The sequence below is a fragment of the Trachinotus anak genome, unplaced genomic scaffold, assembly GCF_046630095.1.
Source record: "Trachinotus anak isolate AG129_WGS33_773 ecotype Australia unplaced genomic scaffold, CSIRO_AGI_Tana_v1 ptg000017l, whole genome shotgun sequence".
NCBI classification, from domain to species: Eukaryota; Metazoa; Chordata; class Actinopteri; order Carangiformes; family Carangidae; genus Trachinotus; species Trachinotus anak.
The window spans coordinates 2,252,948-2,278,477 of record NW_027273868.1 but is presented as its reverse complement, the minus strand read 5'-3'; the positions used below and the strand labels follow the sequence as shown (position 1 = coordinate 2,278,477).

The following is a 25,530-nucleotide window of genomic DNA, read 5'->3' as shown; positions in this document are numbered from 1 at the left end:
GAGAAGTGCTCCTGATAACTGCTGGGCGGGGTGTCCGTGGGGGATAGTTGTTTATGAAAGAGGTCCAGTACCACTTATTATCTTCCACAGCATCCTTCACCACTCACACCACACCATTAACTCCAGACTTTATTAACTGCGTCACCATGGCAACCCAACAACCTGAATATATCTGACCGTATTTGGACAAGAGGAAGTTTGTAGCTCTACTGTGTTTATCTGTGGGAGAAGATGTGACTCTTCCCTCATTATTCTTATCATGGTTCATTTTCTCTCTGTTTGTTTGTTCTCATTCATTTTGTTGATGAAACTCCCTCCATCCTGCTTCAGAAATGAATTCATTTTCTCTGAATGTTTCTGCTTTGATTTCCACCAGGACACCAAAGACCAAGGCCGTCACTGATAAAGCAAGTTTGTTTTTTCTGGTTGGTTTCTTGGGTCAGTCCAGTCTTTAGTTAAATAAAGTGTATAAACTATAGAAACAACTGAATGCAGGTTTTCCCTCCTCACAGCAGTAGAAACTTGTCACCCTGCTTCAGTCTGTGCATCTGTTAGTTGGAGTTTTATTTGCAGTGGGTGTAAGGATCTGCTAACAGGAAATCCACAGTCACATAGACAGGAAATGCTGCTGTTCACACACAGAAACAAACAAGTCATGAGCGGGAAACACAGTCAGTGCTAACATCACTGTTGGTTCAGGTCATGCACCGAGCTGAGAGTCAGGGTTCATTCTCCTGACAGTATCTATCAGGTCTGTCCTGTCACAGTCATGTTCAACAGTCACAGATCAGTCACTACTGTGACTCTGCTGTGTGTGTACAAAGAGTCAGACTGAATGCTGGGACAGTTTGTTGCAAATGATGCACAGCTGCAATACTTTTATCTGATGCAGTAAAAATTAAAACTTACCAGCCATTAAAAACATGCTGTTTTAAATATTTCACTGTGTGTTGGAGCCTCCTGCAGAGCACACTGCAGTATTACAGAAATTAAACCATGAAGAAATTTAAGTGGAGAATCAACAGTTTCATGTTTTATTCATCCCCAGTGCAGCTCATGAGTTAAAGTATGAGTGTGGAATAATCCTCTTTAAACATTGTTTTAAAGGTCTCCTTGATGACTGGTTCTATCTTCTAATCCAGCTCTCAGTCCACTGATGTTCAACACAATGTTTATAGCAGCTAAATCATTCAGATCATTGATGACAAAAACAAGTTTTCTGCTCTGTGAGCTACACACTTCCTCTGAACATCCCTGCAAAACCATTTATTATGATCACTGATATACAAAACATTAATTAGACTGGGGTAATGTAATATAAGGCAGAGAAGATGACATAGGAGCTGTGTGGTTGATGTTAAGGAAATGAGTAGGACAAAAGTATTTGTTGATACACTGGTAGATCAAAAGGGTACAAGGAAAAGGTGGAATCAAAATGCAGAAAAGTTCATTTATAGAGAGTGGTAGATGGGAAAAATGAGGAGCAAACAAACAGGCTCAAACCAACACCACCAATAGATTATGGCTGCTTTATTTATAGTGCAGGCAAAATTAATTTACTGATGAGTGCTACAGCAGTGAGGACACGCACAAGTGATGAGGTCAACATCAATTAAGGTAATCCAGGTAGAATTAGGAGAAGTAGCTGTAGATCTATCTCTAGTGTGATTCAGGATTTCTAGAAATACAACAGATTTCTAGGTTTTGCTTTGGGTAAATCAGGAGTATAGGCTGTTTTATCTCCCCTGGCTGTTTCCCAGAGCAGAGACAGACGTGAACATGGTGGGTTTAAAGAGAGAATGGGGAGAGAGTGAGACAGGACATCTGGTAAGGCATTAAATAAAATGAAAATACTGTAGTACTTTAGACAGACAGGTCCAAAGATGAGAAGAATAAAGTAGGTGTGGGCTTCATCAGTATAGGAAAAAGAACACCTGATCAGATGTCAGTTAGGATGGTGGTGGGTGGGCGGTACAGTGGATGGAGGAAGTAACAGAGTGGGTTGTTGTGTTGTATACTTCTCAGTATACAACATATGAAATACAACAATAAGGTTTAACCCAGCAAAGTCTATACAGATGACAAAGGCTTGGGGAGGATGTTGTCAGGTACCTGCTCATGTAGGAACAGAAGGAACAAAGGAGCAGACAAAACAGCCAACAAAGCAACCAGGAGAAGAGAGGTCATGGATATAAGGAGAAGCTGAGGTGACACTCAGGAGAGAAATAATGAAGAGATAGCAGCATAGATGGGACAGGGATGACAGCAGGAGACAACATTACAGCATACACAAAACCATTAGTGTGCAGGAATGTTTAGAGGAAACATAAAGACAGTGGAGAGGTGCATCAGATGAATGATCTGAATGTGAAATGACTGAGGCTGTGGAACACGTACTGATGCATCAGACTGTTAAACACCTCGGCCAAAGACTCAAACTTAAATATTAACTGAATACATAAATGAGCTAATGGAGAATCAGAATTTCCCCAAGGGATTATTAAATCTATCTATCTATCTATCTATCTATCTATCTATCTATCTATCTATCTATCTATCTATCTATCTACCTGTTAAAGTATAAGACTAACTATAGACATGTAAGACAGGAAAAGAAGACATCTTGAGTATCCTGGGTACAACAGGAAGTGGGGTACAGGATTCACAGGAAGCTGCAAGTGAGTATTTGAAGTAGATATAATTATTATTTCAATTTAAAAAAAAATTATTAAAACTATCATTAATATTTACATATGTGTCTAATGATGTAAGGTTGGCCAGGGACAATATCTCATACTCTGCAGTAGGTGGCGGTATGGCCCCTAGATCATATTGTTATGGATTCCAGCTCATATCAGTATAAGAGCAAACGAAGAAGTGGACAAACACAAAAAAAGAAAATAGAGATGTCAGTATTAATTAATCCAAGCCAGAAGGAAAGAGCATCACAAAGAAAATATACACAGAGTTTGGCAACAACACAGGGATCAGGAGACAAGGGGGAGACATTCACACTCAATTCAAAATAAAGTAGGAACTGTAAGATAGAGAGGAGGAAACAGGAGAGAAGAAGACATCATAATATCAAGATGAAGAATCAGACACAGCAAACAGATGACAGGGAAACATCCAGGTAGACACAATTCAGAAAGGGAGGACAAGATGGTGGAGATGGAAAGACCAGGGCTGAGGAGTGTCCTGGAGGTGGCTGCAGGACAACGGGGAGGAAGATGTTCTCTCAACACCTGATGGGACAGATACAGTAAACTGGACAAGGGAGGTGAATGAGGCCGAAAGATGGCAGTAATGAAACTTCTTAGATGTCAGCTGCCGTCAAACACCACAAAAGAAGAACAGGACGCAGAGGAGGTAGAAGAAGAAGAAGAAGTAGACGGAAGCGGAAACGAGAGAAGAAGAAAAAGAAGAAGACGAGAGTAAACAGTGGCGGGATAACTCACCTTTCTCTTTCAGGTAACGTTACAACGTGTGAACAGCTTTGGTAACGGACTCGGCCTCAGCTCGTGTCTGTCCCGCTCCTCAACACACACCGGTGTGTTTACGTTCAGCAGCTAATGTTAGCATGTTAGCATCACTGCTAACAGCAACATTAACGCCGCCGTGTTTTCCTCCGGTGCTCCAGATCAGCTGATTCAACGAGACCATGACCCGCCACGGAAAGAACTGCACGGCGGGAGCTGTCTACACGTACCACGAGAAGAAGAAGGACACAGGTGAGAACCAGCTGCACAGGTGTGCACGGCTCAGCCCCACAGGAGGGCCGGGACCGTCCCACTGCCACCCGGGCAGCAGCGGCATGTAGCCGGTGTGGTAAACAGAGAGGAGACACACACACACACACCAACCATCAACGTCATCATCATCGTCCACTTTGAACGTCCGGTAGTCAGCTGACCTGTGGAGCTGGAGATCTGGGTCATTTCTGAGTCAAGACACGAAGAAATCTGATTTGACATCAGTGTGTCGACACTAAAACGTTCAGAGTCAGGCTGACACAACAAAACATTTACACACTGAGTAGTGACAGATGAGAAATGTTGTGTAGAGCAGGTCGGTGGTTCGATTCCTCCAGTCCACATGTTTAAGTGTCCTTGGGCCAGATACTGGACCACACACAGATGCTGACCTGATGGCTGTTCCATCATCGTGTGTGTGTGTGTGTGTGTGTGTGTGTGTGTGTATGTATGAATGTGTGAGTGAATGGGTGAAAAGTGCACATATGACATCAGCACCATGTGACCATGTGGCTCTCTTCCTGCTCAGCGGCGTCTGGTTACGGGACTCAGAGCATTCGATTGGGAAAAGACGCCATCAAAGACTTTGACTGCTGCTGCCTGTCCCTGCAGCCCTGTCGGGATCCTGTGGTCACGTATGTTCCTCTCACACACATACACACACACACACACACAGTAACATAATGTGACCTTCACGTTCGTCTTGTTTCTGCTGCTGTCTCAGTCCAGATGGATACCTTTATGAAAGACAGGCCATCCTTGAATACATCCTGCACCAGAAGACAGAAATCGCCAAAAAGATGAAGGTAAACTTGAACATCTGGCTCAGACCACATCTGCACTGCACCTCCATCCTCACAGGTGTTTCCATGATGATTTAGTGGAGAGCTCTGTCCATAGGCAAACATCTGAGCTAGACAAAAACAGTCGACATCTGCATCACAACAACATCTGGTGAGGACAGACAGACAGCTGCTGATAACATCTGTACTTCTGATAAAATGTCAGCTCTGACACAAGTCGATAACAACAGCTGTGTCATTAACACACACATTAACGTGTGATCACTGTGTGAAGTTAGACTTTACTGTCACACTGTGACAGGACACCAACACACACCAACAACATCAGGTTAATTGAGTGAAAGCAGCAGATATTTAAGCTGATGGATCCCTAAGGTCACAAAGCCTCCGACCCTCTGCACAGCTGACGCCTTCGTCTACCCGTCCACACTGGAACATTTTAAGATTTAAGTTTGTTTTCACTGGTTTATCAGTTTGCTGATAGCTGTTGTTAATCTGAATGAAATGTGTGTGTTTAATATGTGTTATGTTTGTGTAGCACAGTGATAGTATGTGTCTCCTGTGACTGTTCAGGCCTATGAGAAGCAGAAACAGGCTCAGAGGAGCAGCAGTCAGCTGGAGTCCAGGTCAGAGGAGAGAGAGAGGGTGGAGAGGTTTAAGACCAGGGAGAACAGCATCGTGTCCAAACCCATCAACCCGTTCACATCAGGTACCAGTCAGCGCTGTGACATCATCTGCTGGCAGTGTCACATGTCCTCTGCGGAATCGACATGTGTCACACATCCAGTCGTGTTATTCAGTCATATTCATAAAAATAATCCTGAATGTTCAGACAGTAGAGACCGTTTTCTCCTTCAGGACAGAACAAAGGAGGAGAGATGAGCAGGACAGACAGCAGCTCAGCAGAATCCTCCTCTGCCGCTTCAGCTTCCACCTCCAGCCAGAGTCTGCCCAGTTTCTGGATCCCCACCCTGACCCCAGAGGCCAAGCCCACCCTGCTGAAGAAACCAGTGAGTGGTGTCTGATCATCAGCAGTTTGATCATCTGTCAGTGTTCACAGAGGAGAAGTGAATCACAGGAAATCCTGTGATTGAGAGCTCTGACGCCTCGCTGGCAGCAGGTCAGTGATGTCATCTGTCAGATTCTCCTCCTCTCTGCGATCTGAGGGCAGGTTAACATGTTAGTTCAAGGGTCATCAGGAAAAAAACCCACCAGAAACCACCACTGATCACCCTGTTAACATCAGCAAGAGCGGAGCAGCGACAAACATCAGCACATGTGAGCACAACTCATCTCGTAGGTGTAACATCTGGATCCCAGTGGGGGCGGGTCTATGATGTCATCTGTAGTTTAGTTTCCCACCTGGAGCGTTTGTTCTGCCTGAGTTTGTTGATGTAGTGATGTGACAGACTGCACGATAGAGAGTCTGCACAAGGGGTTTTATTTTGAAAATTGCTCTTGTGTCTGACTTCCTGGTCTGAGTAGGTCGATGCTGTTTCTGTGAAAATAAATCGGACACGTGTCACATACTGTGTGTGGTTGTTGTTGCCAGGTTCACGTGTTTGCTTGAAGTGTTGATGTCATGTCGTTCTGTGTGTGTGTGTGTGTCTCCCCCATCAGAGTAAGGCTGTGTTATGTCCCATGTCAGGACGACCCATCAAGATGAATGAGCTCATCACAGTGCGCTTCACCCCCCTGGACCCGAGTCTGGACAGAGTGGCCCTGCTCACCCGCCAGGTCAGTCTGCCTCAGAGCTCAGGTGTGACGGGCTGACTCTGCATGTCACCTGTCTGTGTGTCCTGTGGTATCATCTGTGCTCTGTCTTCAGGACAGGTATGTGTGTGTAGTGACCAGAGACGTCCTCGCCAACAGCGTTCCCTGTGCCGTGCTGCGACCCTCGTGAGTCAACATGTCTGTCTTCACTCTGCCAGTCTGTGTCTCTGTCAGGACTCTGAGTGACAGTGTCTGTCCTCTGCTCAGGGGGACGGTGGTGACTCAGGAGTGTGTGGAAAAGCTGATCAAGAAGGACATGATGGATCCTGTGACAGGAGACAAACTGTCGGACAGAGACATCATCCCACTGCAGAGGGTGAGTGTGGAGCTGGGAACTGGTTCACATACAAATCAAGCGTGGATCTAACAGAGTCCAGCTGAGACTGACAGGACTCCTCAGGTGTCTCTCAGACAGAGGTTGTCACTGCTGCCTCAGATCATGTAGACACGCTGGCGGCCATGCTGCTGAGGTCAGGAGGTAAACTGAGGATCAGCTAAACTGACCACAGGTGGACACACAGGTAATGACTGATCAGCTGTAACCTGTTCTCCTCACAGGGTGGAACCGGCTTCGCTGCGTCCGGGGTGGACCTCAGTGCCAAAGAGGCACGTCCAGTGATGCAGGTGTGAGCGATGGAGGATCAGAGGACTGCGGTGTTGTGGACTTCCTGATTGTAGCTCTGCGCAGTGTAACAGACTCTGCCCACCACACTCTGATGATGTTGTGTATTTTTCCCGCTCCTGTAGATGACTTTTTTTAACCAGAGGTAATAAATGATGAGTCATGATGATACAGCTCCTCCCTCCTGATCAGCTTATTGTGTCTTCACTGACTGTCCCTGTCTCTGCTCAGCCTCAGTCTGACCTGCTGTCACTCACACACCTTCATCTTAAAGGACCAATGTGGTCTTCATCATCATGTTTTCATCAGTGTAGTCACCTGAGGCTAAGAATCTAAGAGAGGGAGAGAGAGAGAGAAGTCATTGGTAACAAGGCCTTGTACTAAAATCCAGTTCCACAGATCAAACGGGAGTCAGACACAGAGAGCTGCCTCTGATAAAAGTCTGTGAGGGTCTGGAGTCCAGGTGAATAAACACTCACCTGAGGTGGGTCCAGACTGAGGCTGAGCTCTGAGAGAGACACACAATAACAAAGATATTCTGTCTCTGCTCATTTTAGAGCGAATCAGCTGAAATCTTAGCACAGTCTTTGTCTTTCATTCAAGTGTTTGGTGATTCTGTCAGATGACATCACAGTTATAAAATAAGGACTTAACCACAGGAGGTCCAGACATGTATTAGGTTCTGACCTAGTCTTGTTGTGTCACCTGAAGGCCACCGTAGTCTCTCCTACATGCTTGGTAATGGAGGAGTGATGGGGTGATGCAGTTCTACAAATTGCAGGAGAACTTAAATTACATTAGTCCATGGAGATGAACATCATCTACAGTTAAGTCAGCTTCTCCTGGTTTGGATTTCCTTTTTTATAACAATTCCATATACAACAACATGGCTTTGACATCTTTGTTCTATACAAAAGGGAGCCAAAAAATTAAATTAAATTAAAGAACTTAACTATCGAGGTGGTGTTCCGCTAACGATGTGGGCTTTGTTGATAACTGGCAGACTTTCTGGGGAAGACCTGGTCTGATTAGACGAGATGGCATACATCCCACGCTGGATGGAGCTGCGCTCTTATCTAGAAACTTCACTGAGTTTATTAGAAGCCAAAGCCATGACAAACCAGAGCTGAGACCAGGAGGCAGAGTCGCAGTCTTACACTCTGCGCCTCTCTTAGAGCAGTCGCCTGCCATTCACCCCCTACAAACTGTGTCTGTCCCCCGACCACCTACATTTAAATATAATAAATCAAAAGTGAACAGAGGAGGAGTTAGACATGAAAACCTAATAAAAATTAGCACAACTGTTAGTCCAGAACCAAATAACAGGAAAATTAAATGTGGATTATTGAATATCAGATCACTCTCATCTAAATCTCTACTAGTCAATGATCTGATAACTGATCATAACATTGATCTGCTCTGTCTGACTGAAACCTGGCTGCAGCAGGATGAATATGTTAGTTTAAATGAATCAACACCCCCCACTCATGTTAACGTTCATATCCCTCGAAGCACAGGCCGAGGAGGAGGGGTGGCAGCCATTTATCACTCCAATTTATTAATGAATCCCAAGCATAAGGTTAATCATAATTCGTTTGAAAGCCTTATTCTTAGTCTGTCTCACCCAAACTGGAAGACACAAAAACCAGTCCTACTAGTTACTGTATATCGTCCTCCTGCTCCTTACTCTGAGTTCTTATCTGAGTTCTCAGACTTTTTATCTGAGTTAGCTCTTAGCACAGATAAAGTCATCATAGTGGGTGATTTTAACATTCATGTAGATGTTGAAAGTGACAGCCTGAGTCATGCATTTAATTCATTATTAGACTCAATTGGCTTCTCTCAGCATGTTAATGAACCCACTCACTCTTTTAATCATACCCTTGATCTGGTTCTGACTTATGGGATTGACATTGAATACCTAACAGTTTCTCCCAGAAACCCTCTTTTATCTGACCATTCTCTGTTAACATTTGAGTTTTCAGTCATGGACTACACAGCATCTGGGGAAAAAATCTATTACAGCAGGTGTCTGTCTGACAATACCATCAGCAAATTTAAAGAAAGGATCCCATCAGTACTTAGCCCACTGCCATGTATCAATGCAGTAGGGAACAGCTCTCTTAACTTCACAGCCACACAGGTTGATGATCTTGTTGACAGTACTGTAGCCTCACTGCGTGCAACTCTAGACACTGTAGCCCCTCTGAGGAAGAAGGTAGTGAGTCAGAGAAGGCTAGCTCCATGGTACAACTCAGAAACACGAGCTTTAAAGCAAAATTCAAGGAAGCTAGAAAGAAGGTGGCGTTCTACTAACCTGGATGAATCTCTAAAGGCTTGGAAAGACAGCCTGTTGGCGTATAAAAAAAGCCTCCGTAAAGCCAGAACATCCTATTATTCATCATTGATAGAAGAAAACAAGAACAATCCCAGGTTTCTGTTCAGCACTGTAGCCAGGCTGACAGACAGCCACAGCTCTGTTGATCCATCTATACCTTTAGCCCTCAGTTGTAATGACTTCATGAGCTTCTTTACAGATAAAATTGTCTCTGTTAGAGAAAAAATTCACCATCTCCTCCCCACAGCTGGCTCAGATGTACTGTCCAGTTCAGCAGCCTCAGAGTCGACTGTAACTGGCTTATATTTTGACTGTTTCTCTCCTGTACATCTCCCTGAGCTCACTTCAACAGTTTATTTATCTAAACCATCAACTTGTCTTCTTGACCCCGTTCCAACAAGGTTGTTCAAAGAGGTTTTTCCTTTAATCGACACCTCTATATTAAGTCTGATTAACTTATCTTTATCAACTGGTTATGTACCGCAAGCTTTTAAAGTTGCAGTAATTAAACCTCTACTTAAAAAGCCTACTCTTGATCCTGACGTTTTAGCCAATTATAGACCTATATCCAACCTCCCCTTTATCTCCAAAATCCTTGAGAGGGTCGTTGCAAGCCAGTTATGTGATTACTTGCACAGGAATGGTTTGTTTGAAGACTTTCAGTCAGGTTTTAGAGTCCATCATAGCACAGAAACAGCTCTGGTTAAGGTTACCAATGATCTCCTCATAGCCTCAGACAATGGACTTGTCTCTATACTTGTCCTACTAGATCTTAGTGCTGCATTTGACACCATCGATCATAAGATTTTATTACAGAGACTAGAACATATGGTCGGCATCAAAGGAACCGCACTAAGCTGGTTTAAGTCATATCTGTCAGATAGACTCCAGTTTGTTCATGTTAACAATGACTCCTCTATCATCACAGAAGTCAGTCATGGAGTTCCACAAGGTTCTGTGCTAGGACCAATGCTCTTCAGTCTATATATGCTTCCTCTGGGAAACATTATTAGGAGGCACCAGATGAATTTCCATTGTTACGCAGATGACACCCAGCTGTACTTATCCATGAAGCCAGGTGAGACTAACCAGGTAGCCAAGCTTCAGGTCTGTCTTAAGGACATAAAAATCTGGATGACCAGTAATTTCTTACTCTTAAATTCAGACAAAACTGAAGTTATTGTAATTGGCCCAAAACACCTCAGAGATACACTATGTGATAATATACTGACTCTGGATGACATCACCTTGGCCTCCAGTGCTACAGTCAGAAACCTTGGTGTCATTTTTGACCAGGACTTGTCCTTTACTTCACATATAAAGCAAGTCTCTAGGACAGCCTTCTTCCACCTGCGCAATATTGCTAAAATCAGACCCATTCTATGTCTAAAGGATGCTGAAAAACTAGTTCATGCATTTGTTACCTCAAGACTGGACTACTGTAACTCTTTATTGTCAGGATGTCCCAAAAATTCAGTAAAAAGCCTCCAATTGATCCAGAATGCGGCAGCACGAGTACTGACAGGAACGAGGAAACGAGATCATGTCTCTCCTGTGTTAGCCTCTCTGCATTGGCTCCCTGTAAAATCCAGAATCGAATTTAAAATCCTCCTCCTCACCTACAAAGCCATTAATGGTCAGGCACCATCGTACCTTGGAGAGCTTATAGTTCCCTATTTTCCCAATAGGACACTTCGCTCTCTAAATGCAGGTCTACTTGTGGTTCCCAGAGTTTGTAAGAGTAGAATGGGGGGCAGAGCCTTCAGCTATCAGGCTCCTCTCCTGTGGAACCAGCTCCCAGTGTGGGTTCGGGAGGCAGACCCCCTCTCTACCTTTAAGATTAGGCTTCAAACTGTCTTGTTTAGTAAAGCTTATAGTTAGGGCTGGCTCGGGTATGTCCTGACCCATCCCTTAGCTATGCTGCTATAGAGCTAAACTGCTGGGGGATTCCCATGATTCACTGGGCGCTCTCTCCCTATTTCTGTCTCTCTCCCCCGCTCTCTCTCAATGACTTCATGCCATTAACTTTGGTTTTTTTTTTTCTCTCCCGTAGTTTTGTGCTTCTCCTCTCTCTCCCTCTTTCTGTCCTCATTCTGCAGGTATCTCTGCCTCGGGAGCAGCAGGATCCAGATCCACCACTACTCATCTTTACTATTACTATTACCTGTCTTTATTATTAATAACGCCATTACCGACACAGCTGTTCCTGGTCTCTCTCTCTTCTCTCCCCTCTCCTCCCCCTCCCCCTCTTTCTATCTTCCCCTAAACCCAACCGGTCGAGGCAGACGGCCGCCCACCCTGAGCCCAGTTCTGTTGGAGGTTTCTTCCTGTTAAAAGGGAGTTTTTCCTCCCCCCTGTCGCCAAGCGCTTGCTCGTTGTGGGAACTGTTGGGTTTTTCTCTGTAACAAAGTAAGGTCTTGACCTTACCCTGTAAAGTGCCTTGAGATAATGTATATTATGATTTGGCGCTATACAAATAAAATTGAATTGAAATTGAATTGAACTTAAGAGGCTAGGTTTTTTGGGGGGAAAATCACAATCCTCTGTTATACTAGCCTTTTTCATGACTTTCAAGGCTTTTATGTAAAAAAGAAATTCATTATGAGACACACAGAATTTAGGTTTCACTTTCATATACTTTGATTTGTGTATATAAAATTTTCCAAGAGTGAGGATGGTGGTCATTTTCTTTATTGTCCGTGACAAGTCCATAAATGATGTTTGAGAAAAGTTTTCCAGATGAAGAACCTCGGGGTACAACCAGTCATATATATCAAGCCAAAAAGCTTCAGAAAACATATGCTGGGAAAACAAAGTAGTTTCGATGTCATCACAGAATATACAATTATTAGTTTCTATTCCAAAACTCTGTTGTAACTGGTCACTAGAAGGGTACACTTAATTTAGAATTTTAAAGTGGATTTCTTTTGCTTTAGGGATTATGGAAAATTTTAAATATTTAGTTTGTAACGTTTTAATAGTACATTTTGAATAAAGTTGTGAGATAGACTTTCTCTAAGATACAATAGGGTAAGAAATGAAGTTTCACATTTAAAGTCAGTGTTTGACTGACACTGTACAGAGGACACAGGACATCAGGGAGGAGTCGGGAGTTTAGGCTGATTATCTAACTAACTAACTGCTAATATATGAACCAGATGTTCAGGAGGTTTTTTACCAGCAGCTGAATTATCTGCTCCATCCTCCTCTCTGTAAATAACGGTCCAGGGGATTAAAAGAAACAAACAGTTTCACTTTCTGAATCAGTGACATAGGAAATCTCAGAGTTGATGCATGGACATCCATGAGTGACGGGACCTGAGCTGCCATTTACCTGTTTCCTCTGTGAACTTAAAGCCAGGACTTGTCCTTTACTTCACATATAAAGCAAGTCTCTAGGACAGCCTTCTTCCACCCGCGCAATATTGCTAAAATCAGACCCATTCTGTGTCTAAAGGATGCTGAAAAACTAGTTCATGCATTTGTTACCTCAAGACTGGACTACTGTAACTCTTTATTGTCAGGATGTCCCAAAAATTCAGTAAAAAGCCTCCAATTGATCCAGAATGCGGCAGCACGAGTACTGACAGGAACTAGGAAACGAGATCACATCTCTCCTGTGTTAGCTTCTCTGCACTGGCTCCCTGTAAACTCCAGGATAGAATTTAAAATCCTCCTCCTCACCTACAAAGCCATTCATGGTCAGGCACCATCGTACCTTGGAGAGCTTATAGTTCCCTATTTTCCCAATAGGACACTTCGCTCTCTAAATGCAGGTCAACTTGTGGTTCCCAGAGTTAGTAAGAGTAGAATGGGGGCAGAGCCTTCAGCTATCAGGCTCCTCTCCTGTGGAACCAGCTCCCAGTGTGGGTTCGGGAGGCAGACCCCCTCTCTACCTTTAAGATCAGGCTTCAAACTGTCTTGTTTAGTAAAGCTTATAGTTAGGGCTGGCTCGGGTATGTCCTGACCCATCCCTTAGTTATGCTGCTATAGAGCTAGACTGCTGGGGGATTCCCATGATTCACTGGGCGCTCTCTCTCTATTTCTGTCTCTCTCCCCCTCTCTCTCTCAATGACTTCATGCCATTAACTTTGTATTTTTTCTCTCCCATAGTTTGTGCTTCTCCTCTCTCTCCCTCTCTCTGTCCTCATTCTGCAGGTCTCTCTGCCCCGGGAGCGGCAGGACCCAGATCCACCACTACTCATCTTTACTATTAACCACTGTTACCTGTCATCATTATTATTGATAACACCATTACCTACACAGCTGTTCCTGGTCTCTCTCTCTCTCTCTTCTCTCCCCTCTCCTCCCCCTCTTTCTATCTTCTCCTAAACCCAACCAGTTGAGGCAGACCCCCCCACCCTGAGCCTGGTTCTGTTGGAGGTTTCTTCCTGTTAAAGGGAGTTTTTCCTCCCCCCTGTCGCCAAGCGCTTGCTCGTTGTGGGAACTGTTGGGTTTTTCTCTGTAACAAAGTAAGGTCTCGACCTTACCCTGTAAAGTGCCTTGAGATAATGTATATTATGATTTGGCGCTATACAAATAAAATTGAATTGAATTGAATTGAAAAGCCAGACTTCTGATGATTAAAATCCTTCATCCGGTTAAAATATATAGTAGAAAACGACCAAGGTGTAAAGTGTAAACTGACAGGTGACCAGATGAAATGGACCATTATGGTAAATAATATCACTATTTCTCTGGTTTGGGAATTGTTATTTGGGACACATTTGGGATGATGTAAGTACATAACTCAAAAATGTTCAACACAGGTCTGGTCATTTTTAGACATTTGAATGTGGAAAAGTTATATATTATAACTTAAAGCCTCACAAAAGCAGCATCTGACAGGGTCTGTGTGAAACCAGCTCCTCATGTTGGTTTAAGCAGGACCTATGTGTGTGTGTGTGTGAGTGTGTCTGTGTGAGTGTTCTCAGCAGGTCTCATGTGATTCACATTAAACACGCACAGACACATATCTGGCTGTTTTTATTGGATGTAGATTCAGATTGAATTCAGCATCAGACAAACTCCAGTTAGTGGATCTGTGAACATGTATCTTGACATCCTCTCCTCAGCAGCTTTGCAGCGCCTCTTTGAGTCTTTGCAACGCCTCTTTCTGGCTGTTGTTGGCCACTTCAGATGGACGTCAATCACTTCTCTTCACAGTTCATCATGGCCATCCACCCTCATGCCTCCGTAGTCAGTGATGGTGCTGGTCTTGATGAAGTCCATCTTATCCAACATCTCAGACAGAGTGAGACGACTGTCCTGACGAGCAGAGGACAAGGGACAGAGGATAGGGGGCAGACGACAGGGGACAGAGGTCGGGGGACAGGGGACAGGGGACAGAGGACAGGGGGTAGGGGACAGGGGGTAGGGGGCAGGGAGGGTTAGAAATGTTCACAGGGTACAGATCATATGTATGGCCTCAATAGTGATGTAATGACCACTGACAATTTACACTGCTTCAATAAAGTTTTACACCTGAATAAAAACAAACACTGACACTGTGTTTTCTCCTTTGGTAAACAGTGTGTGTGTGTGTGTGTGTGTGTGTGTGTGTGTGTGTGTGTTACAATTCAATTCAATTTTCAATTCAATTTTATTTGTATAGCGCCAAATCATAACATACATTATCTCAAGGCTCTTTACAGGGAAAGGCCGAGGCCTTACTTTACACTGTGCTCCTGTACTGTCACTCTGTGTGAAAGAATCAGTCACAGCTCACTGAGGGAAGAAACTCGCAGTAAGGCTGACTGCACTTTAACCGGTCTGAGCTGATCATCAGCTTCAGTTTGACCACAGTGACTACAGGCTGACAGGGTCATCCATCATGATGATGTTACTGTTCATCAATCACGATAATGTCACTGTGTGAGCACGGACACCTTTTGTTCAAAGATCAGGTTGTGTATGAAGTCCCTCACTCATTCCCTCTTCCCTCCTCCCTCCTCCCTCAGACAGGTCTCTGTAGAGGACGATACACTGAGCTCATCAGTGAAACTGAAAAACACTCGGACGCTACATAAGTTTCTCTGCATCATTTTTCAGTCTTTCACCACGAGTGCAATGCACAATGGTAAATGTCGCTTGGTTAGTGACCATCGGTTGTACACTACTCTTGATGATGCATTGTGTGATACTATGAGTCCAGTATATAGTATATATGTATAATAATTCTCACTGTATAGTGAACTATAGAGGGAGAAGTGACTAATTTTCGGACACCAGGTGTGTGGAGGTGGCTGCCTGATGAACGTATTCACTGGTTATGACATAACAGAGGTGAGGGCTGGTCAGAGAACATTCAGTTACACTAGAGAAGAAAAAATAAGCAAATTCCTTTCATTTTATTGCCTCAAACTGTAGTGTCAGTCATTAACTACACTAAAATGGTAAAACTACTTGAATCACTATGAACATATGAATGTGGTTGATCTAGTTAGTTAGTTACTTAGTTAGGTACTTATTTGGTTGAACTACCAGTGAGCTGCTGCTAAATATAGTTAAACCTCCGGTTTAATTACAGGTGGTTCACTACAAGACTGTTGATTCATCATGAACACAACAACAACAACAACAACAGGAAGCTGATGTTCAGAGAGGAGGAGCTTTGTCAACCTGACAGAAACTACAAACAGGACAAGTACAGAGATGCAGCTTCGTCATACACTCAGTGATCACTTCATTAGGAACAACACACTGACACAGGTAGCTCCTCAGGTCTTCAGGTCCTGGATCCAGATGTTGAAACTTTCCTCTGAGACTCTGGTCCATGTTGACATGGTTGCGTCACATTCATGCTGCAGGTCTCCTGTTCTACCACACCCCAAAGGAGGTCTACTGGATCCAGGTCTGAGACTGAACTGGACTCAGTATCATGTTGATGAAACCAGTTTGTGTCATGGAGCATTATCCTGCAGGACGTAGCCGTTAGAAGATGGTGAACTAGGCCATGAAGGATGAACATGGTCAGCAACAACAATCAGACAGACTGAGACATTCAGATCAGGATTGATTGGTGTTAAGACCCAAAGTGAGTCCAGAAAACAACCCCACACCATCACACCTCCACCACCACCTGGACAGGTTGGTCCATGGATCCAGACTCTGACCCTACATCTGCTGCCTCAGCAGATCCAGATCCATCAGACCAGGCCTTCACCTGTCCAGTGTTGGTGAGCCTGTGTCCACTGCAGCCTCAGGAGTCTGGTCTTAGTGACAGGAAGTGGACTCTGACGTGGTCTCTGCTGTTGTAGTCCATCCACCTCCAAGATGATGTGTTGTTCACTCTGAAGTTTTTCTGCTCAGCACAGTTTACAGAGTGGTTATCTGAGGGACCGTAGCCTTTCGGTCAGCTCCAACCAGCCTGTCCATTCTCCTCTGACCTCTGACTTCTTTCATCAACAGAGCTGAGCTCACTGATGCTTCTGTTGAGATCAGCAGCTTCACAAACACTTGGACCAACAGTCACGTCACGGTCAGAGTCTCTGAGTCACTACCTGAAGCTCCTCACCTGGATCTGCAGGAGGTTTATACACTGCTGCCATGTGATTGGCTGATTGGATAATTACATACGTAAGCAGGTGTGCAAGTGTTCCTAATAAAGGTCACTGAAGGTCACTTAGCTACAACATGAACTACAATAACAAAGATGTTGTGTGGAACAGATGAGCCACAGTGTGACCTAACACCCAGCTGATGTTCTTCACGATGAAATTTGAAAGTGATCAAATGACAAAAAATCATCTGACACAGATTGAACCTGAAGCTTTTGGCCCCCCAGAGATCTGAGGCCCCATCCAGCCTCTCTGAAGCCCCTTCACATCCTGCAGGGGAACCTGGGTACTGACTGACTCCTCCCAGCTGAGATAAAGATAATGGTGTTATAAATGATGAAGGTGTCTGCAGCCTGATGGAGGACAGCTGGGCTCAGCTCAGGAGACATCATCATCATCATCATCATCATCATCACACTGATGGAGAAGGTCTACTCTGCTGGTTAACACTTCAGACTGTGGTGAATGTGCTGATCCTGAGGCTCAGCAGAAAACTGTTGTAGCTCAGTGATTTCAGGTGGACCCACCTGAACCCCTCACTGAGATCAGTACCACAATATGAAGTACTTTCTCATTATAATATGGTAAATATCTGTAAAATTACATATGAAATGATCAGTCAAGTCAGTGCTTTTGATCATCTGCGTATAACAACTTGTATAAGTAAATGAGTTAAATATCAAATATAAAAACATTGAAATGATTGATATAAATGACAGAAATATGATGATTTAATATATTTCATCACTGAATCTACTGCTGAGCCTCACTGCAGCAACTTTAACACCAACACCTCCAAACTGTGCTGTGTCTTATTGGAGGCAGGAAACTGGAGCAGCCACAGCTCCACACTGGTCTGTACAGCTGTCATACAGTCATGTGACCTTATGAGACAGTCATGTGACGGAGGCTTCAGTTGGTGCAGAATAATAAGGACTATATTTGTAGAAAAAAACAAAACTTTATTTAGAGTCAAACTCAAACAAAGTCAGTAACAGCCCTTTAGTGTCATCCCTTCTAACTCAGACAGCAGAGACCTGCAGCCTGATCATGTGACCATGTGACCATGTCTCAGATAAAACATGTGGTCTCCAGTGACAGCTGGCTTTATCATAAGAACAGCTGTTTTCAGCTGGAGGATAGAGACATCATTGTCAGTGACATCTGAAGACACAGTGTGTTAGACAGGCACCTCAATTTGACATGTAACAGACATGTGTGTGTGTGTGTGTGTGTGTGTGTGTGTGTGTGTGTGTGTGTGTGCATCATCATCAGTATGATTTGTTCACATACACAGTATGTGACTGCATGCTGAGATAAGTGTGTGTGTGTGTGTGTGTGTATATATAAGGGTCCATGACCCCACCCTTGATTCTGGTGTCACCCACAGTCAGACCCCCCCCACCCCCACCCCCCACCCCACCCCCACCACCCTCCTCCCCTCTCCCATTGGACCATGAGGGTCATCAGAGCTCGTCGTGTCTCTTCGTTAAGTCCTCTCCATAATTAGTGGCCTGGCTGCCCACAAACATGTTCCAGTTGGCCAGGATCTCCTTCTTGGTGATTTTCTCGTCCTGTTGGTTCATTGGTTTGTGATTGAGAGGAAGAGGAGGAGGAGGACATGAGGTGATGAAGAACAGGAGTGAGAGACAGACACAGAGAAGCTTGTTAATCAACCAGTAATTAACCCACAATTACCCCAATTACCTCCACCATGTTAACCAGAAGAGACTAGTTCTCCCTGTTACCATGCAGCAGTATGTGTAGTGCACAGTATACTGTGCGAACAGTGTGATCCTGGTCCAGGTCCACGTCCTGGTTCTGGTCCTGCTTCTTTACTCCACCCTCCATTCATTGATCCATTGTGTTGCACTCATTGTGTATTACTGATGTGTGTTGTTTATCACATCATCGGCTCTGCTCTGTGTGTTGTGTGTCACTGCAGTCTGTCTCTGTTTTCTGTTGTGTTTCCACTGACAACCTGTAACAGTCTGTTGTATCAGACAACACAACACTGACCTAGGTGTTCCTAATAAACTAACAACTCACTGTACATCAGTATTGACTGTTCAGAGAAGCATATGGTCTTTCCATCTGTCTGACTGTCTGTCTGTGTTGGGGACTACTTTCAGAGGCGGATTAATCCACATTATGTGCAGTAGTGAGGTCTGGTTCAGATCCAGGTCTGGATGTTGGTCTGGTTCTGCACATATAGTTTATACAGTTAAATTAACTGAACCACCATGTCCCTGGTTCTTCCCTTTCACAATAAAAGCTCTATCCTCTGTCAGTTATAATCAGAGTGTTGGACAAACTGAACAGATTCAGCTGCGTCTCTGAACACTCCCTGCTCACATCATAACGGTCACTACCTGCACTGTCACCTCTCTGCTACTAAACCTTCAGGCTTCAGGTATTGATACATGATCATTGTGTGTGGGGTGACCCTGTCTGTATCACAGTGTCTGACCCAGGATCAGGTGTACCTTGTCAGTGTCTGTCTCGTGGATCAGGTGTTTGGCCTCGTTGTCAGCGTGGTCAACCTCTCCTGGCAAAATCCAGTGGGCCACCTCAGCAGCGTCCAGGTATCCGTCCTGAACAACACACACTGACTGTTAGAGCTGTGAGGACAGAGACACTGAGACAGACACTTCATACTACACCAGCGGACACATCATCAGTTCTTCATCACCACATAATCCACCTGAGGTCACCTGAGGTCACCTGCTGCTTCTCACCTGGCAGCCACAGACTGTACAACATGTACACCTCCACAGACCTGTCTGACTTCATCATGAGCTCATCAGCTGCTGGACTGAACCTTGGGCTTCAGTCTCTGAGATATAAGATGAACCAGTCCACAGGACAGGACCTCTCTGGTCCTCGGGACCTTTACTTGTCTGGTCTACAGTCCAGCAGCAGAAAGAAAAGCTGGTCCAGGTTGCCTGCAGCAGCTGATGGAGATGAGGCTGCTGATGGAGGAGTGTGATGTGATGATGGAGGAGTGTGATCTGATGATGGAGGAGTGTGATGTGATGATGGAGGAGTGTAATTTGACCTGATGGAGGAGTGTGATTTGACCTGATGGAGGAGTGTGAGCTGATGATGGAGGAGTGTGAGCTGATGATGGAGGAGTGTGATTTGACCTGATGGAGGAGTGTGAGCTGATAATGGAGGAGTGTGAGCTGATGATGGAGGAGTGTGATTTGACCTGATGGAGGAGTGTGAGCTGATGATGGAGGAGTGTGATTTGACCTGATGGAGGAGTGTGAGCTGATGATGGAGGAGTGTGAGCTGATGATGGAGGAGTGTGATTTGACCTGATGGAGGAGTGTGATTTGACCTGATGGAGGAGTGTGAGCTGATGATGGAGGAGTGTGAGCTGATGATGGAGGAGTGTGATTTGACCTGATGGAGGAGTGTGAGCTGATGATGGAGGAGTGTGATTTGACCTGATGGAGGAGTGTGAGCTGATGATGGAGGAGTGTAATTTGACCTGATGGAGGAGTGTGATTTGACCTGATGGATGAGTGTGAGCTGATGATGGAGGAGTGTAATTTGACCTGATGGAGGAGTGTAATTTGACCTGATGGAGGAGTGTGAGCTGATGATGGAGGAGTGTGATTTGACCTGATGGAGGAGTGTGAGCTGATGATGAAGGAGTGTAATTTGACCTGATGGAGGAGTGTGATTTGACCTGATGGAGGAGTGTGAGCTGATGATGGAGGAGTGTGATTTGACCTGATGGAGGAGTGTGAGCTGATGATGAAGGAGTGTAATTTGACCTGATGGAGGAGTGTGATTTGACCTGATGGAGGAGTGTGAGCTGATGATGGAGGAGTGTGATTTGACCTGATGGAGGAGTGTGAGCTGATGATGGAGGAGTGTGAGCTGATGATGGAGGAGTGTGATTTGACCTGATGGAGGAGTGTGAGCTGATGATGGAGGAGTGTGATTTGACCTGATGGAGGAGTGTGAGCTGATGATGGAGGAGTGTGATTTGACCTGATGGAGGAGTGTGAGCTGATGATGGAGGAGTGTGAGCTGATGATGGAGGAGTGTGATTTGACCTGATGGAGGAGTGTGAGCTGATGATGGAGGAGTGTGAGTTGACCTGATGATGGAGGAGTGTGATTTGACCTGATGGAGGAGTGTGAGCTGATGATGGAGGAGTGTGAGCTGATGATGGAGGAGTGTGATTTCACCTGATGGAGGAGTGTGAGCTGATGATGGAGGAGTGTGAGCTGATGATGGAGGAGTGTGAGCTGATGATGGAGGACCTTTTCCTCACCACACTCTGACAGAGGACGTTCAGTTAAGTTATTACTTCAGTTGTTGGGGGGGGTTTGTCAACAAAATAACTCTGATGATGTCAGGATGATGTCATCAGGGAGTTGGGGGTTGACAGAGGAGAAGAAGACAACCTGCAGTGAGTGACCTTGTCCTCCAGGGGGCAGCAGCTCACCAGCTGTGGCTGTAACAGCTGTTTCTCTGAAAACAGCTGGATGCTTAACAGAGAAACACTGAGCACGGTGTGAACTCAGTCCCACACACTCCTAAATGTTAAACGTGTTCAGTCTGGCCTTGACCCCCCAGGTAAACAACCACCTGTCCCCACACAGCTGTGAGCTACAGCGTCTCCTCCTGCCGTCTCTCTGACCTCAGAGGACCTGAGCTCTTACCTTGTTGGAATCTCTGAAGTCTGAGAAGTGTTTCCTCTCCGTCTGGACCCAGTCAGGCTCGCTCTCCCCACTCTCAGGTGTGTACATGTCACCTGTGGAGCAGCACACACAGATTCAGGACAGGCCACCTCGAGGAGAGCAGTGGAGGGGAGGCTGGTTGGAAAGAGGCAGAGTTACCTACCAATGTATTCATCCATGTTGACCTTTCCATCTCCGTTCTTATCAATGTCCTCCATAGTTTCCTGAAAGACAGAGACTCAGTTCTCAGTCCTGAACACTGACACTTGTGAGAGGAGGAGGGGCCTGTGAAAAGTCTCCTGTCTGTAGTATCTCACTGTTAATTGAGTTGTGTCACTGCTGTTTAATGAGCCAACAACAAGTCCCTGAAAAGATCTGAACCAGACTGAAGGTGCCCCCCCAGCTCCCCCTGACCCTGTTCACCTGTCCACCTTCTCACACACCTGGTGACAGCGGGCTGCAGCTTCAACTGGAGGACATGGTTTACAATATGACAGCAGAGCCAGATCAGCAAGGGGGTCCACATAGAGACCACCCCTGTGGTTAGAGACCAGGTCCTACCTGCACCACCACGTCCCTCATGTAGTCAAACTCCTCGGGGTGCAGGAAGGCGGTGAACTCCTCCCGGGTGGCGATGCCGTCACCGTCTTGGTCAGCATTCTTAAAGCGCCGCTCGTCCCGGGTGAGCATGGACTTGTAGGTGGCCTTGTCTTCAACGTCATCAAACTCCTCATCTGAAAAACACAAGCTGCAGTTTTCAGAGCTGTGGGGGTCCTGGTGGTCCCTAAAGAACTTCTGAGTAATCAGTCATCTGTCCAAACTAACACACATCTGTCCCTACAAGGCTTTTATTTTGGGGAATATTTCAACATCCACTAAAATCCAACTGAGCATACTCCATCTGCTGATGAAGACCATGTGCTATGACTGAAAGCTCCAGAGAAGCTAATAAATGGAAGTTGACGTTGTTTTACTGACTTTTTTCTCGACATCTGACCTTGAGATAAATCCAACTCAAGACACATGATGAAGACAATCAGTTGCTGAAAGCTCCAAAAAACAAGAGTGTACAGACTGCTGTGCCAGGCTCCGCCCACCCTGACCAGGAGGCACTTCACTCAAAGGAAAGATGGAGGAGGAGATGGTTCATGTTCTGTAACCTCAGCTGTGTCACTGCTGTGATGACAACACTGAAACCAGTCTGAACTCACAGAGGAGGAAACAAGAGGATGTGCAGAAGAAGTCAGGACGGAGGACCTGTCTTACCCAGGTAGAAGCCGTAGGTGGTATTCTTGTACTCCTCCCAGGCGATCTTGCCGTCGTTGTTCTTGTCGTAGTCGCTCCAGTGCTTGTTGACGTTCTCCTCGATGTACCTCCTCTGCCGGTGTTTGATCCAGTAGTGCAGCTCTGCGTGGCTCACGTAGCCGTCCTTGTCGGTGTCAATGCGGTCCACGATCTTCCTGCGGGGAGAGGCGGGGTCAGAGTGGTGGATGAGGTTTAGACAAGACCCAACTGATTTCTCCACAGCTCCAGTCTGGAGGAGGAGGAGGAGGAGGAGGAGGAGGAGGGAGAGTCTCTTCATCAGTTTACATCACAACACAGTTCATTTACTGTTTATCTACTTTTCCATTTTTGTCCACACTGAGAGTCTCCTCCTCCCCCACTGTATCATCATCATTATTACAGTAATGTTACAGTAGTTCTGACTTCATTTCCTCCTCCTATAACCTGCTCCTCAGGTCTCTAGAGACAGATCACTGACCCTGACCCTGACCCTGACCTGACCCTCACCCGCAGCCTAACCCTGACCTTGACCTGCTGTGTGACGTCACTGAGAAGTAAAATCAGAGTACAGTTCAGAGAGAGAGAGAGAGAGAGGAGAGCGGGGGTGGGGGGGGGGGGTGTCAGAGAAACATACGCTAGTCTGCTTTTGCTCTCCTCGGGGGTCAGCTGGTCGAAGGTCTTGGCCTCCTCCTTGCCCAGGAAAGCCTCGTGGTCATACTGGAAGCCGTGAGCATCATCGTGGGCGTGGTCGCTCAGATCAGCCTGGTGATGGACTCGCTTCTCCTGAGCGGGGACGGCAAAGGCGACAGCGACCAGGACACAGAGGGATGCTAGAGACTGGAGCAGCATCATGGTTGACTGGAAGGACAGAGAATACAGAGACTGCTCAGACCAGACCAGAACTTTAAAAACTTAAAAACTTTAAAATACCTAAAGCATAAAACATGAAGCCTCAGAGTGTGGACTGTGCAGCAGGGCTTAGTGGTTCTGTCAGGTTTTGTCTACTCAGTCTTGTGAGGAGGTGAAGTGTGGACCACGTTTCTTTAACTGACTTTAACTGAGTCTGGTCCTGGCTCTGGTTCTGTCCTCATCAGTCTCTGTCCACAGCAGGTCCCTGATCAAATATGGCTCCAATAATCAATAATCAGTCTGAGCCACGGTCACCTCTCCACATCAGTCCACATCTGTCTAAATCACTCCACATCAGTGTATCTCAGACCACATCTGTCCACATCACTCCACATCAGTCTACCTCAGGCCACATCAGTCTACCTCAGACCACATCAGTCTACCTCAGACCACATCAGTCCACATCAGTCTACCTCAGACCACATCAGTCCACATCAGTCTACCTCAGTCCACATAAGTCCACATCTGTCCACATCACTCCACATCAGTCTACCTCAGTCCACATCACTCCACATCAGTCTACCTCAGTCCACATCTGTCCACATCAGTCCACATCAGTTCAGATCATGGACCTGCTGAGGTTCACCAGCTCCGCCTCCCCCACCTTCAGGTACGGGTAACAAACACACTCACCAGCGTCCGGCGGCCTCTCGTGACACCGGGTCTTCGTGATGAGTGGGCAGTGGGTCAGTCCGCGTTGGCACTCCGCACCGTTAAATACCCGCCTCAGGGGGGCGGGCCCTGGTCTTCAGATAGCCAATCACCAGCGCCCTGACGGGGACTCTGACCAATAAGAAGCGGGAGGTTGTAGCTAGGTCATTTATGACACGTTCTGATTGGCTGTTAACCGCCACGTTGTCACGCAAACACGTCTCACGAAACAGCGGTCACGTTTCACTTCCGTGATGCCGCCCTATCAGCGTTCGCTCCGGTGCTGATGAAACTCCTTCTTTGGAGCAGGCCGTGGATAATACATCTACGGACCAGGCCGGGAACGGGTCTGGGGTAGACCAGGTGTCCCGGCAGACGAGGCGGACGCAGTTTTCTGTACGATGTAGAAAATGAACAGCTTTTATTTTTGAAATATTTCTTGTCCCAGCTTCCGTTTGGGGGGTGGGGGGTGGGGGGGTGGGGTTCTCCCTCAACGTCACTCAGGAGCCACTGATGTGACGTGTTTGCAGAAGTGATGTGTGAAACCACTGATTTCTGATCCAACACCATGAAACACATCACAAGTAACGAGAAAGAAAAGATATAAAACAGCCAAACATCTGATTTACTGCACCACAGTGCACCCTGAAACTAAAAACATAAATCATTTAAAACTCAGACATGTTCTTCAACATAACCGTCTGAGATCCACCTCACAGGGCCACCTCACAGGGCCACCTGTGGTGACTTGTAAGAGAGGGAGAGGTATGAGGGACAGGGCCAGGACCATAGCAAGTCACAAAACTGAAGCCCTTGATAGTTCTTCTAGTTTTATGGTGTTGATAGTTTTATAGTTTCAATAGTTTTATTGTGTTGATAGTTTTATAGTTTTTACACTTTTTGATAGATAGATACTTTATTATCATTGTGCTGATAAAACAATACAACAAAATCTGGTTCAGCAGCACTCCATATAGCAGCATCCTAAAATAATGACATGATATCCTAAAATAATAAATAGTTACAATCACTACAATGACTAATATATCTTAGTATAGTTTTTATCGTTTTATAGGGTTCTATTGCTCAATTCCATGGATTTGCATTGGTTTCGATGTATATATGTATTTATGTATTTT

The 25,530-nt window shown here is 45.5% G+C and overlaps 2 protein-coding genes across 6 annotated transcripts; one reads left to right on the top strand and one right to left on the bottom strand.

The window, feature by feature from the left end:
* Positions 1-3,330: 3,330 nt before the first annotated feature.
* nosip (nitric oxide synthase interacting protein) lies at positions 3,331-7,123 on the top strand. 3 transcript variants are annotated; one of them, XM_071501461.1, is made up of 10 exons: positions 3,331-3,471; positions 3,641-3,731; positions 4,282-4,387; positions 4,477-4,558; positions 5,129-5,264; positions 5,414-5,565; positions 6,176-6,292; positions 6,428-6,454; positions 6,536-6,644; positions 6,887-7,123. In XM_071501461.1, the coding sequence occupies exons 2-10, from the start codon at positions 3,662-3,664 to the stop codon at positions 7,087-7,089; spliced, it is 1,002 nt and encodes a 333-aa protein (XP_071357562.1). In that variant the 5' UTR covers positions 3,331-3,471; positions 3,641-3,661; the 3' UTR covers positions 7,090-7,123. The 3 variants fall into 3 exon arrangements, with proteins under 3 accessions (XP_071357562.1, XP_071357564.1, XP_071357563.1); XM_071501463.1 differs by having other exon boundaries at positions 6,384-6,454; XM_071501462.1 differs by having other exon boundaries at positions 3,410-3,550.
* A 7,134-nt stretch (positions 7,124-14,257) lies between these two features.
* Positions 14,258-24,510, bottom strand: rcn3 (reticulocalbin 3, EF-hand calcium binding domain). Of its 3 annotated transcripts, none has more exons than XM_071501430.1 (8): positions 24,374-24,510; positions 23,466-23,689; positions 22,814-23,007; positions 22,109-22,281; positions 21,711-21,771; positions 21,530-21,621; positions 19,334-19,441; positions 14,258-14,556 (listed from the first exon to the last, which is right to left on the bottom strand). In XM_071501430.1, exons 2-8 carry the CDS (start codon positions 23,681-23,683, stop codon positions 14,449-14,451), a joined length of 954 nt encoding a protein of 317 aa, XP_071357531.1. In that variant the 5' UTR covers positions 23,684-23,689; positions 24,374-24,510; the 3' UTR covers positions 14,258-14,448. The 3 variants fall into 3 exon arrangements, with proteins under 3 accessions (XP_071357531.1, XP_071357533.1, XP_071357532.1); XM_071501432.1 differs by having other exon boundaries at positions 14,511-14,551; XM_071501431.1 differs by lacking the exon at positions 14,258-14,556 and adding an exon at positions 17,789-18,421.
* Between the last annotated feature and the right edge of the window lie 1,020 nt (positions 24,511-25,530).

What these genes read in the sequence shown, in the direction of transcription:
- rcn3 (XM_071501430.1), bottom strand. Translation starts at nt 23,683, where the DNA reads ATGATGCTGCTCCAGTCTCTAGCATCCCTCTGTGTCCTGGTCGCTGTC. An exon ending in GAGAGCAAAAGCAGACTAGC is followed by an intron (nt 23,008 to 23,465) that starts GTATGTTTCTCT and finishes CTCTCCCCGCAG; the next exon opens with GAAGATCGTGGACCGCATTG. An exon ending in CACCTACGGCTTCTACCTGG is followed by an intron (nt 22,282 to 22,813) that starts GTAAGACAGGTC and finishes TGTGTTTTTCAG; the next exon opens with ATGAGGAGTTTGATGACGTT.
- nosip (XM_071501461.1), top strand. Translation starts at nt 3,662, where the DNA reads ATGACCCGCCACGGAAAGAACTGCACGGCGGGAGCTGTCTACACGTAC. An exon ending in AAATCGCCAAAAAGATGAAG is followed by an intron (nt 4,559 to 5,128) that starts GTAAACTTGAAC and finishes GTGACTGTTCAG; the next exon opens with GCCTATGAGAAGCAGAAACA. An exon ending in TGTGCCGTGCTGCGACCCTC is followed by an intron (nt 6,455 to 6,535) that starts GTGAGTCAACAT and finishes TCCTCTGCTCAG; the next exon opens with GGGGACGGTGGTGACTCAGG.